Below are 18,302 nucleotides of genomic sequence, written 5' to 3'. Positions count from 1 at the left end.
TCGCGAATGTCGAGGCCTTACCTTATTTTCAGTTCTATACAGCACACATAAGTGACGAACCACTGTGTGAGTGCAGAAACAACTCCAAAAGCAAACACATATGCACACTTCCCACATATCCACACACCACCAAGAACACCCACTCTCATTGTTGGGAAATAAAATAGTTACACAAGACATAACTTCTGTATTCCATGTGTACAGTCGAAGCTAGATATAACGACACCTTCAGAGCAACGCCACGTGTGTTTTATATTCTAAGTAGTGCGCTTGTATCAGAAGTCTCCCTTTACCTTCCTGCCACCTGACTTACGACGGCTCAACTTGTGACCCCCCAGTTTTATGACATTTCTTATAGTAAGACCCCCACAGTAACGACCGCCTAACTATGCTATCGACGCTGAGTCGATTGGCGACGAGTCTGCTCATGTCATGCGCAGACTCATCGCCTGGTGGCGTTGCTTTGCTCTTCTGCCGTATGCGTATGTACAGTATAGCCTGTCAGTCTGCAGCTGTGCCTAGAGTGAACGCATCTCATTCGCAAAGCTCAACTTTTTTATACATTTTCTTAAAATTTTGAAAAATGTTTGCCTTGAGAAGAGGAAATGTGATGCACGTCCAGAAAATTACTCAAGAATTTTCAAATGTAACTGTTTGTTTTTACTTAATAATTGTTTGTAAAAGTAATGTTAAGTTACAATAAATGTTTGTTAGGGTTTTATTTTTGTGGTTCATGTTGCTATTTTTATGGTATATAATGGGTTTCCAGGAATGGAGCCCCAATTTATAACATTGCGTCTATTAGAAATAAGGGTTTGACTTATGACGGCTCAACTTGCAACCGTCGTCCATGAACCAATTAGGTCGTAGGTGTGGGAGTCGCCTGTGTTGCTTATTTTAGAACTGTGATTATGTAAGGTGTGATCATAGTCCAGCTTCTATAGTAATCTGACTTGGTGACTTGTTATGCATGGAATTTAACTGACTTGGGTGACATCTTTTTTTCTAGATCTCTTAAAGAAGACTATCGATTTCTGCAAGTTTGGTGACTCAAGAGTGAAGATCATAAATTTGAGGAATAAGATTGCTTTGGTTCTTTCAGAACGTGGACTCGCTGGAGGTAAGAATCCTTAGAAAATAAACAATTTTCGTCATGATTCCACTGGGGCACTGCCAAAGGGGACCCATGCAGCTTTTTGTCCCATGTTTCAATGGATATTTCCAGTGTCTGCACGAATATTGATTTGATGTTTTGTCACCTAGCTGCCACTGCACATATCGTAAATGCCACATGTTGAGGCAGGACTGCCTTTTCAGCATCATACTGGTCTTTGCCTAAGGGTCAATCATCCAGAATCATTAGATCTCATTAGATATTGGGAACTTCAAGAGTTGGGCCTGGATAGTGCTTTTATGGGTAATCACCATGCATGCCAGGGCAGTATAGGCTGCTGCAGAGCTACGTAGTGGGAAGTTTTGCAAATACATCGTAACGTTATTAATACCATTACCAAATTTGCATTGCCTCAACCCACACTCATGTCACTGACAGCATCACCCGTCCTTTCTCGTATCTGTTGCCTAGGCTTTCGCCTCCACCTACCCTGTAAATTGCTTTGATTTACATCATTTCGATATTCGTCGCACCTTTCAGGAACGCATCCCCGGATTAAAGAGGTATTATTATACAGCAAAATCCGTTATGCACCGTGACTTCAACCTGCACTGACCAGCATGGTGAATAATGGTCAAACAACCCCCACAACCCGGACAGCGACGGGAGGCCCTCATCTAACAGTGGATTGACAAAAGGGCTGTGCATAAACAAGTGGCCTTTAGTGTGTGGGTTTATTTCATTTTAAAGGCAGTAAGAGTTCTATTGTATTTACGTAAATTTTTTGTACATGTTTGTAAATGTCAAAAAATGCTTATGTCCTAATTCCAATTGAGACAATCCTTAGTTGGGATGTGGTGTCAGTTTTCCATCTCCCATGAGCTGGTGGGATCGTCATAGAGGGTGGAGAATTTTTCACATCCGGTATAGTACACATTGCTAACATTGGAATAACAATTAAGTGCCTGTTCTTAATTAGCTGTACTTAACCTGAAATTTAACACAAAGTCTTCCAGTCAGCCATGCCAAACTCTGTACTTGTGAGATGTGAATTCCCGTAGAGGAACACAATGTTTAGAGACAATGACTTGCTCACATTGTATCCTTGGTAATAGCATGGTGCTTGCACCAGAGAGTTACACCAGAGGTCGCAACCGGGTACCCGATACTCGTACCCTACCCGATACCCGGCTACCCTACCCGATACCCGGCTACCCGTACCCGGCCGGGTACGGGTACCCATTTGCGACCCTGGTGTGGCCAGGTACGGGTAGACCGTGACTCACTGGTGAGTAACTGTTTGTCACTCATTTACCAACGTCTTGTCTCTTCTCACAATTCAAGTTCCTAGAATCAACCCACCCGCGCCTGCAACATGGCTTCATCCCAGAGGTCGCAATCAGGTCCCCGATACCCGTACCCTACCCGTACCCAGCCGGGTACGGGTAGGGTACGGGTACGGCCGGGTACGGGTACGGCCGGGTACGGGTACCCGTTTGCGACCCTGGTGCGGCCGGGTACGGGTACGGGTGACTCGTGCGACTCTGGTTGGCCAGCGGCAGCCGTCTGACAGCACGCCTAGAGCAGCCTCATGAAGTCCCTGTGTGGAGAGGTCATTTATCTAATTTGAGTTTAAGGGTAGAGGTTTATATATATTTAAACAATCGTCCGGATTGTTTCAATTGCCATTCCGGGAGACTGAATCGAATCAGAACCCTCTGCATTGGAAGTTCATTCTTACTATTGCAAAAGACAAAGATCCCCGTGTGACCTCAGCTGACTTTTGGGCCCAGTGCTTTTAGCGAGTATCTCTGAAGGACGGCACGGCACACGAGGGGTGAGTGACCAATACCACGCCCGGCTGCTGTGACGTGGTCCAGTATTGGAAGTCCCAGTGTGCACGTACTGTCTGCAGGTATTTGTGTGTGTATAGGTGCATGTGTGTGAGTCGATGTCTTTGTGTGTGTGGGTCAATGTCTGTAAGTGTGTGTAGGTCGATGTGTGTGTCTGTCTTTTTCGCCCGGGCAACGCCGGGTACTTCCCCCTATATGTAATAAAAAGCTTAACAGTAATATTGATGTAATTTTGGTAAGTTTGCAGAGTTGTTAGCCGTAATGTTAATTTGAGCTAAGATGGCTGCCAGTAATACAGTAAGATTTGTAACATTTCAATGGGAATATTTTCATAAAATATTGTTTTCTTTTCAGATTCATATCTTAATTTGTTGTTTTTTGTGGAAAATTCAAATGGATAAGTTCAAAAATTAACATGATTTGATATCAACACGTAATATAGATTATTGTTAAATGATAAACGGTTATATTGTACTTGTATTATGATTGAGCCATAAGACATCAAAGTTGTCGTTTTAGTACATTAAGGTTAAACTGTATATGGATGAGTTCATGAAGAGTGATGAGAAATCATTTAATGTGTCGAGTGCCTTTTGGTGTATCTTAGGATATTAATTCATGGTAATTCAGTACAGTACATCATGTAATCCAGTTATAGTGCAGTAGTTACGAGCGTTTCATTTCTGATGTATTGGTGAATGTGTGGAAAGGAAAGTCACTGATATTTAGTTAAATCGGAACTGTCAATCATTGATCAGATTACATATTTAAATACATAGATTGCGCATTATAATAACTTAATAATCCTGCGGTAAAACTATTTTGTTGTTGAGTTGATAAACCCATGGAGAGAGGTAATTGCATTTATGGTGAATATGGAGTAAAGGAAACGCATATGAGTTGTGCTTTGGCGGGAAATTCAGAGTAGTTCAGTTAATGTTCATACACATTATCGGACAGGGTATGACCATTCACAGCCAAGCACCGTGTGTGATCGGAAGACGTTGAAGCATGGCGTGGTTCTATACACTATTGGAAGTTGTGGTGTGCACGTGCTGACTGCAGGGCCCGTGCGGGAGTGCACAAATAAAGCTCTCGTTCCTGCTGAAGTCATAACGTGTCAACACAATGCTTTATCTGTATCATACCAGAGCATTGGAGATACGTATAATCCAATAAATGTGTAGCCACCAGACTGGACCCTATCTCATCAGTCTGGAAGTGCAACATATATATCATTTAATATTCTAAAGTAAATAATGTATACATTATTATACTTTCTTTGCTATGTTCTTAGATGTCAGATGCATGATACAAAATTAAGTGGCCAAGCCATTGGAAATTCTGGGGTCCGGGTTTTTATTGTATTTATATAACATTTGGTAATGTCACGTATTATTGTCCTGTAATGCTATGTTTTATTGTACATTGTGTGACACATTGCTGTTGTTATAGTTGGAAAGGAGTTTGAGAAGACTGGAGACATTGCAGGAGATCCCACAGAAGAAATCAAACTGTGGCCCGAGCAGAGGGGCAAGGTGTACATCCCCTACAACGTCTCCATCGCCTTCAGTGAGCGCAGCGCGCACCGTCAGGCTGGGGAGACACATCTTGGAGCTCCGAGTTTTATGTTGTGAGACACTACCTGGGACCAGGGGATTCATCTTGACTTCCACATACTGAAATGTATTACACAATCTACATTGAAACTGCATGCAGAGAGCCGCAAAATACAAATCAAAGGACTTCAACAAAGAGATACATTCTCATCAAGCCTATTCACAGAAATAGCATGTTATCTGAACATTTATTGGCAAATTAAAGACAAACATCTCACATTTGCTGATAGTTTATCATAAGAACAAAATAAATGTAACTAAAGGACTTTGTTAAACTTCACTAATACAAAGCTGGATCTATGAAATGCAGCAAAACCTTCCCCCTCAACAGTTTAGCTATTGTGTTTTTTTTTATTTCTCGTCAAATTTAATGAGGCACAGTTCGCCGATTGTGCCCCTGTGGCTCAACCATTGGCAGTTGACCGCTAGATTCATGTATGCATCATAACTGCACTGCTCGAGATGGTGCTGCCATGGAAAAACACACCTGCCATCTTGTCTCCCCAAGTGACCCATCACGGGTCCCAGGTGACATGCTGTTTCCAGCCTCCAGTGAGGAGGCAGTGATGTTCAGTCACACTTTTTCAGTACTGTACACAGATATGTACACAGATATGTGTGCAGTATTGTACACTACGTTATGTTTTTGAATTCTATACATTTACTGTACATGCTACATTTAACACTAGAAAATATTAATTATATTTTACATTCAAAATACTCTTGGGTTGATGTAGGGTAACATAAAACAAAATGCGGGGGTGTCGTATTACGAATGGTGAACCAAACTCGAGTTTTCCAATTTGCCTTTAGAGTTTACGGATCGCCGATTTGCAGATATTTTCATGAACGTAACCCCCATGAGAGGCAAAGGTTTGCTGTCTATGCGTCCAAAGCAAACGTCGTGTACAACAAATCATGCTATGAGAAAACACTTTAAGATGTGGCAGAGAAAACATGATCAAATAGCACCGTCTCCTCTGCAGTCGGAATCACTGGCGAGAGGTGAAAAAACGCAAGGCTTGTCTGTCCTTCGTCAGCTGAGCTTAGACCCTCTGAATGCATGGCCAGAAGATGGCGCCTATATTCGATTTATCAGCCACGTCCGTAGGAGGGGCTTACATGATGATCAAAGCAGGTCATTGGTGAGTTAAAAAGCAAACGGTTTAAGGAAGGAAGGCCTGTAGTTATGGATGTGTATTATCTCTGAGGGGTCTGGAGGCTGAGGAGGGGGATAAAAGACCTGTAATTGTCTTGCCTTCAAAATCATGCATTGTGTATTGTGTGGTTGTGAGGTGTCTGTCTTTCTGAAGTGGATGGTGTCAGTACTCTTGGTAGTTTGAATATTGGCATATTGTTGGAAATGCAAGATACTTCGAGGCGTAATAGACTGTAAATGTGCTGCACTTTTTGTCATTGGAATGTATGGTCTAAGTGTCATGTGAGAAAAAAACAATTGTTTTTGAGCGATATTGCGGATCGTGACTGTATATGGTAGAGGAGTGTCTGATTGTGGTGGTTGTGATGATAAAGTATGGTGGGTGGAGAAATAGGTGCGAGGTATGGAGTTGTGTTGTTGGCACGTGATTTGAGTGTTTGTGACTTGTGTGGGAATATTCAGGTTGTGAAATGTTGTGGACAACATTTCTTGTATATCTAATCGGGCTCGTTAGAGGCACTTTTTGGAAGGTCGCCTCTCAAATGGCTGATACATCGCATGTAAACTCCATCTTCTAGCTATGCAAGTCAGAGAATCTCAGCTCCTGATGAAGGACACATAAGCCTTGTGTTTGGCCCCTGTGCCAAACACACGTTCGCCGGCTTTTCCCACTGCAGAAGTATCTTGCAGTGGTATTTTCATCAAATAATACAATATCAGAAAAAAAATCCTGACTGGATCCTGCCTGCATTCCTGGCCTGACATTTGGGTTGTATGACCATAATTCACCATCCTGGTTTATGTGGGTTCTGAAGGGGATTGGGGGAGGCCCAAGACCAGTTCCGATATTATTCGCCACTGTTGTTAGCCGTGGTCATGAATCTAGTTCACGTTTGAGGGTTAATAACGTGCACTAATAATTGTGCCACTGTTTCTTCCCCTCCGTGTCATATACGAAATTCCCAATCTGAAAGATTTCTACAATTTAATAGCTCAGTCTACTTATACATAGCTCTGAGGGATGTACTGTAAAGGTTTCGAACAGTCTCTCTTCACAATGTTAGGAGATGACATGCATCTGACAAACGTGCATGAAACAATGGAGTTGTCACTGTTGCTCCACACAATCCCCAGCATGGTCAATGTACTTCTGCCACCGTCACACCAAGTTGAAAGCACTGCTGTGGCAGAACTAGAGCTTGGTGTGATGCAAGCCCTGTCGCACCTCATGCTGGACCTCATCATCGTCATCGCAAATGAGCAATGTCTGCATTGCAGCCCTTGAACCGCTTAACTCAGTCCATACGTTGCATTCACACAAGCTGCTGTCCCCGTACAGATTGCTGCTGAAATTGTACGTCCACCTCCTCCGGCTTGTGTGTAAACACTGCCGTGTTTCTCGCCAGCACACGAGTGACACCTCGTGGTTGTTGCTCCATGACAGCCAACCAAGCAACGTGCAGTTACTCAGAGCTAAAGGCAGTTCTACTCCTATCACGTGCCCATATGAGGGGACTTGGATAGTATTTCGGTCTTAATTTAGGAGCTTTCGTGACTGCAGGAATTATTCTTTGGTTTTTTTTCGGTTAAGTCACGTCTAAAAATAAAATAATAAATTAAAATAACATATTACGACGTTTCGATTGCAACACAAGCAATCATCATCAGGTATAAAAGAAATAGCAACAAAAATCTAACTAGAAAACTATAGACAGACATACAAGCAGACAGACATCACAACGGCACACAGAGAGAGGACACAAATCGGCACAAAGAGAGGGGTCGTTTCTGTGACGGTCCCTTAAATATAGAGAGGGGGGGCGGGGACGGAGAGAGGGAGGGGGCAGAGATAATTAGCATATCAATGAGTGTACGGCAACGTACTGCTGTTGCAAGTAAGATGACAATGTGGAACGGGCACGCAAAATTGAAAACGGGCACGCAAAATTGAAAATTAGGAGACAGGCACACGAAAATTAAATAACCTAGCAAAATATCGAAATGTGATGTAATACAACACAGAGTCGGTTAACACACAATTAACGCATAGCCTGGTTGATTACGTGTTTCAAAATTTGCTAAGTTAGAATTTTAAGTGTGAAAATTCCAAAGAAAGGACACAGGCAGAGTCCTTTCTTTGGAATTTTATATGTGATAATGACTTAGCATAGTGGTGAATAATGCGTTAGTGTATTGCCAATGGGTTTGTGTCTCAGTTTGTTGCCGTCACTGTGCATAACAATCGCCTTTCAGATGCCAGTGACACAGAAGCCATTCAGCAGGCCAGTGACGAGCTGACAGAGAAGACGTGTGTCAGACTGATTCCCAAAGACCCCCAGGAGGACTACTTTTACTTCAGAGCACTGGGCAGGTGCGTCTCTGCCTCCCGGGTGTTACGCGAGTCTTGTTCCACGTGGCCTTGGCACAGGCAGCTCACACGGGGCTCTCACAGCACCCAGAGCCTTGTTCTCACTTCCACAATTCCTCTATAGCAGCCAGGGCCTCCCCATGCTGCTGTGTTCCCTTTGCTCCCAGACTGTAGATGTAAACCCTTGTTGTCATAAGCACGTGGCAGGGCTTGGAGTGAAACGTGCTGGATAGCACCACAGCACACTCACCCATGGCAGCAAGGAGGGGGCACACGAGCCTTCTCATGTGACACGCGAGCCTTCTCATGTGACACGTGAGCCTTCTCATGTGACACGCGAGCCTTCTCATGTGACACGCGAGACGTTTCACGACAGCAAGGAGACCAGAGTCGTCGACAGTCTGAAATGTCTACCCCATTACGTAAATCCTAAGCAGGAAGCAATGAGGCGGTGTTGGGGGAATGGGCGTAGACAGTCGAGTGTGCAACTCACTACCCAATCCTGTATCCTGCATTCTGTGCATTGGCCACAGATAGCCAAGTGAAAGGTCATTCTTAAATCTCAGGCAAAGGAGACCCAGAGAGAAGGGAATCCTTTCTGAGGGGGTGGGGTGCCAGTCTAGAAAAGGGAGTGGACTTGGGCAGGTCACGTCGTAGAAGGGATGTCGGCTGATGGTCAAGAATAATAACGAGCATCAGCCAAGGGAGGGAACACAGGAGAGTGAGTCCGTCACAGAGATGGAGCGGTGAATTCACCACGTGTGCAGGTGCTCCGTGCATTGTTGACATCATAGGAGTGGGAGAGATGGCAGCAACTTGGGAGGCCTTCATCCAGCAGTTGTTTGATCATGACTGATGACAATGAATGTTAACTTTCGAGCAATGAAACGAAGTCACATATAATAAAGTTATCAGGATGCGTGTGCAGGGAATGTGACATCGCATTGGCCGAGAACGCTTTCCTATTTATCGCTGAGTTTTATCGTCGAGTTTTAGATAACCCTTTGATTCGTTTTTCTGGATTATTTTGGTAAATGCTTAACAGGGACACGACTTTGGAATACAATTCAAATTACCTTACATTTATCTCTGCAAGGTTTATCATGAGCCCCTGCTACAGACAGAAATTATTCATTGGCAAATGTAAAAAAATACCCACAACTGAAACATACTAAATAACTGTTCCCACATAGAGTGATCCTTGTCACCGGTGCAAGAGTGCGGTGCACTAGACACGTGGCCTCTGTGAAACGTGCCCGGTGCTGTGAGGTGCCAGTGAGTGACGTCGCTGTGAAACACACGGTTTCCCATCAGGGACTCCTCACTGCCGGGCGCCAGTGCAGAAGCAGGAGCTCGGTCCATCACCTTGGAGCCCAACAAGGTGGACAAGGGCGTGGTGCTTCGTGAGCTCAAGCGCGCGTTCGGGTTCCATCGCGACCAGCAGAGTGAGTCACTTTACAAGCACGATACAACCTAGTTAAAACTACGTGTTTAACTCCATAGAAAGTTGATTACATGGTGGTGTGATTTCATATGAAGTTTAAAACGTTTTAACATCTGCACATGAAGTTGAATCACCATTGGCAACGTGAACGGCGCAGGCTACGGTGCCCAGGGGAAGTGCTGTCAATGACTGGCCGTTACCTCTGAACCCGGAGCTGACACCAATGGATGGATCAGGCCTGTGCACCTGTATGCCAATGGCTCGTGCATCATACCAGGAATTACCGTCAGTAATGGTGGTAAAGCAGAACTCCAGTTATCCACGTTGATATGGCGGGACCATACTGAAAATCCTGTAATCCGCGGTACACCACAAGCGTTAGCTTTTTAATCCATTTAAAAACATTCACACCGACGTGGTGTGCCACGGATCTATACTTGGGTATGTGGCTGGAATCATAAAAATATATAATACACATTCAAAATCTTATACAAATCTAACATAACATAGTTTTTTACAAAAAAAAAAGTTTTTCAAGAACCACTCAATATCAATGCTTTACCACCACTGTGATGATCGAAATGTAAATACGAGACTTGGGCGACGCTGCTGTGGTGACGGTGAACGTTTATGTCTCAGCGTGTTTTCAAGCCCAAGCGCTGCTCGCACGCGAAGCGATACCGCGTCGCTCGCACGTCCATCGGCCGTCCCCTCTCGCTCGGTTCTCATGAGCCACTCGCTGCTTGGGCCATGTGAAAGTCAGAGCTTCACTACCTCCTCCCTCAATGTGTTTGTGTTCGTGGGTTTACTCTCAGCTCTGTTGACACCTCACACTGGGCAATGCATCTCACTGCCCAATGCAATGACATGCATTCTTCTGGTATGGTAACTTATCGTTCTTAATTTATTCCGCATCTTCTGAGCTATTTTGAGTTTCTGTATTTGCATCCATGACCAGATCTCCCTGATGCTCTCAATGGGGCTCTCGTATGGTTATTTGAATAATCTGCTTGCGTTGGCAGCTTTAGAGTTTTTACATGCATCCCAAATTCATCTCAATAGCGATTCCAGCTTCTCCATGAAAATTACCGGTATGCCCCTAAAAGGCTTCAGGAGAGCAGCTGGTTGTCTGTCTGGGGAAAACTCTCTGAGCCCCGAGACCCTCACTCAGCGTCGTCACTCCAAACAGTCGGCTCTCTGCAAGGATTTCTGTTCGTTCTTTGCCATGGCGGCAGAGACGCAACGTTTGACACCACATGTGTTTACTCCAATAATAATTACCACAGCAAGCTAACAACAGTGGTCCAGTAGATAAACACATAATAATTAGTGATACGAACGAAACAATCCCAACAAATTAGGCCATTGTGCATTGCCAAGTAGCGCAATCCTTTAACTGCCCCTGTAAACTTGTTTATACGTTTAGCTGACTACAGGCCCAAAGGCCCAGAACGTCAAGTGACCAGTAACAAACAGCACTGATAGATATAATCGACACTTGATGTTGGCCATGAAGAGGAATTGAACCCATGTCCCTGATAAGCTTTGTATTGCTCTGAGATCAGTGTGATCACTGGGTGTGATTGTGAGATGTTTTCAATGGGGAAGCAATTGACCAATCTGTATATTTTTACACAAAAAAGTAGGATCGTCTTGCATGATTCCTGATTGTTTAGGCTCCACTTATGCGATACTGAGCATGGGTGTTGATTGTCTAGATGGAAGCCATGACTGGGTCAAGCACCGAGATGGCAAAGTCTACGTTCTCTACGACGTCTGCAGGGGTTTCGGTGAGTGCACCACACACACCTAGCAGCCGTGACTTCAGGTTGGGTCTCTGTGGTGAGAGCCCCGGTCTGGAGCTGCTTGAGCTGGCACTGCCGGCTCTACACAAGCCATCCGCACATCACTCACTCGTGACTCGCCACATGGAACCCTCTCCATCTCTCCGTGTCTCTCTCTGCCTCTCCTCTTCTCTGCGGCTCCGGCTGGAACACGCATACCACACACGTCGGTGATGTGCACATCTTCTTGGAACGCTGGGGAGCCGGAAAAGCCCTCTGTACCAGTGTGGACGGCACCCTCGTGTTCACCTTCTGAAGCGCTTGCTCGTCGCCATGGCGTGCGCGATGACCACCACCACGTGACTTCTCTTTTGTGTTGTGCGCGGTGCATTTAGCGCCACAGCGCGTGGACTTATAGCGTTTGTTATTTGTTTGCTGGTGACTGTGTATTTCGTATCTGAATCGCTTCCAGTGCTGTTGCTGCTTGCGGCAATAAAAGTTGTTTAAAAGTCAAAAATCTCTTTTTTGCTACCTCTGTCTATCTCCTAGTCTCTCAGCATTTTTCTTAATTCTCTATTCATGTCACTCCATTCATCTTTGTGTCTCTATCTTTGTGCCTCTCCATGTCTGTCACTCTCTTCCGATCTCTCTCGGTCTCTTTCTGTATCTCAGTCTCTCTCTCTTAGCTCTCCATATGCATCGGTCCATGTGGCATTATCTCTGCATCCCTGCCTACCTGTCTCTACCTCAATGCTTCTATCTTTAAGTCTTTCTCCCTACCTCTTCATGCCTCTCTTTGTCTTGCCCTGTCTCTGTGTTTCTCTTCGTATCTTTCCATCTCTCTTTGTGTCTTTCCTTGTGCATCTCTCGGTAACTCTACCTTTGCACATCTCTCTGTGCCGCTTCATCATAATTACTGTATACTTAGCCTCATCCATCATTATCGTCATCACCCCATTCTATTGCCATGCTCCACTCTCTCTCTCCCCCCATGCCCCGCCCACTTTCCCCACGCCCCGCCCATTCTCTTGACCTTGCTGCTCTCTCCACAATCACCATCATCCATTGCCAGACATCATCATCCCCATCTCGTTAACGAATATTAACTTCCACCACCATCATTACTGTCATATCTTCCACAGGCAGAATCAATAATTGTCATCATACCCATCAACATCATCCATTCCCATCATCTGCATCATCTCCATCATCGTCTCCAAAGAGCCCTTCCCTCATTACCTGCTCCACTCCACAACCAAAATTAAAGTGCGTGATTCTATAACGATTCTAATACGACCACGGTGCGATTCTAATATGAGTACAGTGCGATTCTAATATGAGTACAGTGTGATTCTAATGAGTACAGTGTGATTCTAATACAGGCATAGTGCAATTCTAATACGAGTGCCGTGTGATTATAATACAGGCGCCGTGGGCTGTAATGTGATTGTAATGTAATGTGATTATTATCTTCAGACACCAATGACAAGGAGAACATCCAGCAAGCAGTCAATGAGTTCGCAGAGGAAACCTGCATCCGGCTCATCCGGAAAGACAACCAGGAGGACTACATCAACTTCCAGGCCCTGGACGGGTGAGCAGCAGTGAGCGGCGTGGAGAGAGATCGTTGTGTGGAGAGAACGGCAGGGTTGACACAGCGAGGTGGCGTGGGGAGAGAGCGTGGGATGAGCATGGGGGAGAGAAAGAGAGAGCTCGGCATGGCAATAGAAAATATTACATCAGAATATCTGCCAATCTTTTTTTAAATCCAAGTTTTTCTGCGAATTTAATCTAATTTTTACTCTCGGCATCATGAGATAAAGTATCTCTTTGGATTTCTTGCAGAGGAGCGCAACTCTTCGCGTTAGAGAATGGCCTACAGAAGTGGATATCACAGATATGACAAATGATAGTGCAGCTAATATTTTCATTCTCCAAAATGGAAATTCGCCAATTTAAGTGCAAATTCGTAATTACAGGGAGGAGCCCAAAGGATAAGAGGATTTATACCGTGGACAGAGTGGAACAGGGGAGGTTTTCCTGCAATTACAGCTTCTGAGGTTTCACTTGCAAATAGAATTGGCTCTTGCCTGGTTTACTGTATTTTAACGTAATATATTCAATACGCACAGTTAATGTGCCACAATACCTGTGTTCACATGCACGATGTATCTGATAAACCAGGTATAGAGTAATTTACGTGTGCAGCTGCACAGTAATCACAGCCATGACGATTGCTGTTTTATAAATCTTGCAGTGCAGCATTGATTTGCTCAGTGCAGGACGAATCTCATGAAGGCATTGTCTTCTGTTGAGCACAACGCACATTAATCACGGCACGATGAAGCCCAGAAAGCCTAGGGAGTATTACAGACTGAGTGGCCCTCACAGAGTGCACTCCCATACGGAGTACAGAAGCTGACCTTTAACCCGCTCCTGCGATTATCACGCCTGGCTTCGTACGGTACAAAATAAGTTTGCATACATAATACAACCCCTTCACTCAGCCACGATGGTCACCCAATAAGATGTTTGATCTTTACTTTGAAGGTCACGATGCAGGCTCATCATGCACACGTCACGAAAGCCATGGGGGTCATCGTGAACGTGGATGGGATTTTTCCTCCCAGGAGCTGGTCGTTCCTGGGCAAGAAGGGAGGGGCTCAGTCCGTGTCCCTGGAGCCCGGTAAGGTGGACAGGGGCACGGTTCTGCACGAGCTCATGCACGCGCTGGGCTTCCACCACGAGCACTGCCGCAGTGACCGTGACCAGCACATTAAGGTCCACGAGGACAACATCAAAGAACGTGAGTGGTGCCACGAGAGTAAGGCATCCAGGGTATTCATGACTATCACTGCCTCATACTGACGTACAATATCGTCAGTTTAACGAGCAGCTCACACGTGAGCTCAACTGTTGCACAGTGCGAGCGTCGCTTGTGCAGCGCCCCCTGCCGTGCTGCAGGGTTGAGGCTGCAGGGGCCTCCTCTCTCCCTTGCCACTTCTCAGCTGCACACCGCTGTGCACAGGAGGAGTCTGCTGTGCTCATGTGTAAGGGTGACCGGGAAGTACTGTTACCATTTCACTATAATACATCCTGTACCTTGTCTGTACGTATAGAGAACAGCACGGTGTCTATATGTACTGCTAGGAACTCCACAGCAGTATGGGCGAGTAGTGGGGGCCGAGATTCGCACTGCAAGCACAGCTGGTGACGAGCCAACGGTGCTTCTCTCAACGGGCCTCGTTGCTCGGCTGGTTTTTATGATCACAGCTTCCTCTGTATATGTGTCTTGTATTGTCTGTTGATCGTCAGCATAGTCGAGTTAACTCTTGATCTCATGGAGGTGGCGGTAGCTCCGATGGTCACCGGAGCTCGTGACTACGCGGCCACACGGCTGTGCTATAGACTGCGTGTGCGGTCGCGCGTTCACATGTGGCCGGGCGGCGTCGCACTCACGGCGCTCGCTCCACACAGCGACGCTCGAGCAGCGTCCCGCTCGGCCCATCACCTCGTTAGAATCAGTAACGAGTACCACTTCGTGGGAAGTCTACAGTCGTTGCTTTATCGGTCTCCACCATAGAAATGTGGAATTTCCCCCACTGACTCAGAGCCAGCAGTGCATATAAGCGCCGCTCCACACGGTTGAGCTGGAGATGCTTCAGTGTCATCTAAATAGCGCAATGCAAGACTCACAATTACGTGGCACAAACACTACCACAACAATCTGTGTGTGCTCTTGGCAGAACCGTTAACAGGTTAAACGTGTTAAGATGCCCGCATTAGGGCAGTGTTTTGTAATCGTGAGAGCTCCTTGTGCCTGCTGCCTGCAGATGAGCTTGGGCAGTTCAAACGGCTGGAATGCAGTGGCTCTGGAGAAGATCTGCCCTACGACTACCTCTCCATCATGCACTACGGCAGGTGGGCCTCCACAGGCTGTGGCCTTCACTCATGTCTGCGCTTCGCCCGTTGTTACACACAAGCATCGTGCGCTCTCTTGGAGGATTGTGGATAATAAAATAAACATACTGGCATCTGTATCGAGGCCATGCATGTAAATAGACCCAACGTTTAGAGAAATCAAATAAAACTCACCTTGGGTGACGAAACTAACTTATGAGTCTCAAAAAGTAAACCTGCGCAGGGTTACCTGCTTCAGCAATCCTGCAGGAAAACATTTGTCTGGAGGCCTTTGAGATGATGAACCCCAGAACATGATGCAGTTCATATTTGTGGTGCTGATGATGAAACAGACCCTTGTCTGGAAGTCATCGTGTGTGTTGGGGTTATGATTTAAAATAGCCCACGGCCTGTTCATCAGAATGTCTACACGTTAAGTACACAGTATAGGAATTGCATCGCCTAAGCTGCTAGGAAACAACATTTTATGAAAACAAATTAATGCACCAAACATTAACCAGCATAAAATAATAAAATATTGATATATGTGAGTACAACACTTCTAAATTCTATTTTGACTCTGAGATAACCATTGTTACGGGACTCATCACCATCAATGTCTCCACTGTGAGAGTCGCGTCACGAGACTGGGAAATGAGCACGGCGCTCCTTCAGTCTGCAGAACACTGCTCGGTGTGCACGGTCTCCCTCATCACAGAGAGCACCGCTCGGTGTGCACGGTCTCCCTCATCACAGAGAGGTGTGCCGCTCGGCCACTTGTGGAGTCGCATTACCCACAGAGTGCTCGCTCAGCATGACACGGCACAGCCCTCACTGCAGAGAGCGCTGGGCGCCTCTCAATGTTAGGATCAGCCAAATAGGGTGAAAGCAACTCAAGATTGTATTGTTACATTAAATTAAGTAACATTTATATTGTACTTTGTGGCTTCTTTGGTGAAGAAGCTGTGACTAGCCTTGAGAACTTGGTGTTATGACGGGCTACTCTGGATGGTTCTTCTTCATGCTGGGGAGAGAAAGCTTTCCTAGGTCTCAGTTTTCAGAGGGTTTTGGCCCATTTTATTGGTGAAATAGCATGCTAAACTAGAGAACCACCACAACATAAAGGATGCCCGGGTTGCCTGCCATGCGTCATGGTTTCCTAGGGGTAGACAACATTCAAAACCAACCAGCCCTGATGCCATTCATTGCTGTTTCACTGTTTGAGGTCGTGTCTATTTTAGAGTGCATGCGCATTATTGAGTAGCAGAAAACACGACAGCTACGTGAGTACTAACCCTGAAGACATTAAATCATGCACGCAAATATATACTGTAGACCTCTCTCTATTGCAGGGAGCAATTGAGTGTGTGAAGGGTGGTGGCATGGGTAATACAGCTGTGTCCCAGGGTACATTGGTATACACGTGACAGACTCAAACGCGGCAGCCTCTTGTTTGGCACTGACGAACACTTCGCTTACGATCTGTACACTTCACCTCCATTGGTCGTCATCTGTTCTGAGGAAGTAATTGATTACACATATATAAAGTAACCGGTAAAAGACTTAGAGCGGTAACCAGTCACTCAAGTCCAGTGTGTAACGCGTTGATCTCCTCTCCAGGTACGCCTCCTCCTCGGACCACATGAGTGAGACGATCACCCCCACCACAGCAGCTAAAGCTCCCATCGGCCAGAGGAGCGGCCTCAGCCCCCTGGACGTGCTCAGGGTGCATCGCAAGTACCAACCGGTTCGTCACCAACCCTCGATTTGTATTGAGCCCACAGCATTCTCATTAATGACGATATAAACTATATACAGGTAGACCTCGCCTCGTGCAACCCCGTAGAACACTGATTCGTTATAGCGCTCTTTGTTCTGGAGAAAATGTTTACAAAAAAATGTAGAAAGTGCTTACAAGTGAGAACATGCAGTAGCACTGGCCAAGGAAATGCACCCACCCCCATCATCCATTCAGCCAATGAGAGCGACCGAACCAACAAGACCCCACCCCTTGGGATTCGATTATCACGATTCGTCATAGCCAGGTGAGAACTTACAAGAACAGGATAGAGTCTCAGGCTCCACCTAAAAGAAACCTCACCACAGAGATTTGTGCTGAGGGCATCACTAAGATCACGGAGCTCCTAGAGCGCTTAGAGAAGGACCCGCACCAGTAGTGTAGCAGCTCCTACAACCTCGTCTCCCACCCCTGCCTTGTACTACAGTAGAATGTACTTGCGAATACAGTTATAATACTTGCTGATGTTATTATAAAACAAAATAATTAAATAATCATCATTATTGTTATTAGTGCTATTCCTGATACCCCAATAAAGCCCTCATATATTGCATATGCAAAATAAATAATGCTGTCAGAAATGCATCCCATTATGTACAATGGTACGATGACCCCTTTTCGCACTGATTGGACTCGCGTTCACTTTAAGAAATGCATCGTCAGTGCTGAGCGAGGTCTGCCTGTAATGTGAACATATTTTGTGCATGTGGACACAAGAATACATTCCTCCTGTATGTTAAATATTACCAGGCAGCAAGTCAACCTATAAAAGAACTGCCATTTTGTTGAGAAATCACCACAAACTACACGCATCTCCGTGCTGCATATTCACTCGCTGGTATCAGTGTATTCACGTTATTGGTTTCTCCACCTTACCCAGAAACTAAAGTTCTGGTTCGTGACATTGTGTAAGCTGCGTGATAATATTCATAGCAATTGGGTTAAGCGAGGGGGGTCTTTAGTTCTTGTGAAACATCAATGTTCCATATGATGAACATTAAAACAATCCAAACATCTCCCTTAAAAATCCTGTGATATTCCACATTTCGGTAAGGATTTCTGAGCTGCAAGCTGGATTTGTCGCCCTGTATGACTCAGTTTCTTTGTTCATTCCCTTTGCACCTCGCACATCTCTCTCTTGCCATGGCTGTCTGGCAGAGGTGTGGACTCGAGTCATGTGACTTGGACTCGAGTCAGACTCGAGTCATGAATTTGATGACTTGCGACTCGACTTGGACTTGCATAACAATGACTTTGTCCCAC

General features: G+C 45.5%; 1 protein-coding gene across 1 annotated transcript in view; it reads left to right on the top strand.

Moving 5' to 3' along the window:
* The window catches only part of LOC144736834 (uncharacterized), a 48,133-nt gene that overhangs the window by 26,696 nt on the left and 3,135 nt on the right, over positions 1–18,302 (top strand). The window contains exons 5-13 of the mRNA XM_078619482.1: positions 1,010–1,120; positions 4,423–4,539; positions 7,999–8,116; positions 9,428–9,558; positions 11,276–11,347; positions 12,818–12,935; positions 13,972–14,147; positions 15,175–15,262; positions 16,862–16,988. Coding sequence (XP_078475608.1) covers positions 1,010–1,120; positions 4,423–4,539; positions 7,999–8,116; positions 9,428–9,558; positions 11,276–11,347; positions 12,818–12,935; positions 13,972–14,147; positions 15,175–15,262; positions 16,862–16,988 — 1,058 coding nt within the window. The remainder of the gene's footprint in view (positions 1–1,009; positions 1,121–4,422; positions 4,540–7,998; positions 8,117–9,427; positions 9,559–11,275; positions 11,348–12,817; positions 12,936–13,971; positions 14,148–15,174; positions 15,263–16,861; positions 16,989–18,302) is intronic.

Source organism: Lampetra planeri, chromosome 3, assembly GCF_965212315.1.
Source record: "Lampetra planeri chromosome 3, kcLamPlan1.2.h2, whole genome shotgun sequence".
Lineage (NCBI taxonomy): Eukaryota > Metazoa > Chordata > Hyperoartia > Petromyzontiformes > Petromyzontidae > Lampetra > Lampetra planeri.
The sequence above is the reverse complement of the archived record's forward strand: the minus strand, read 5'-3'. Positions and strand labels throughout refer to the sequence as shown.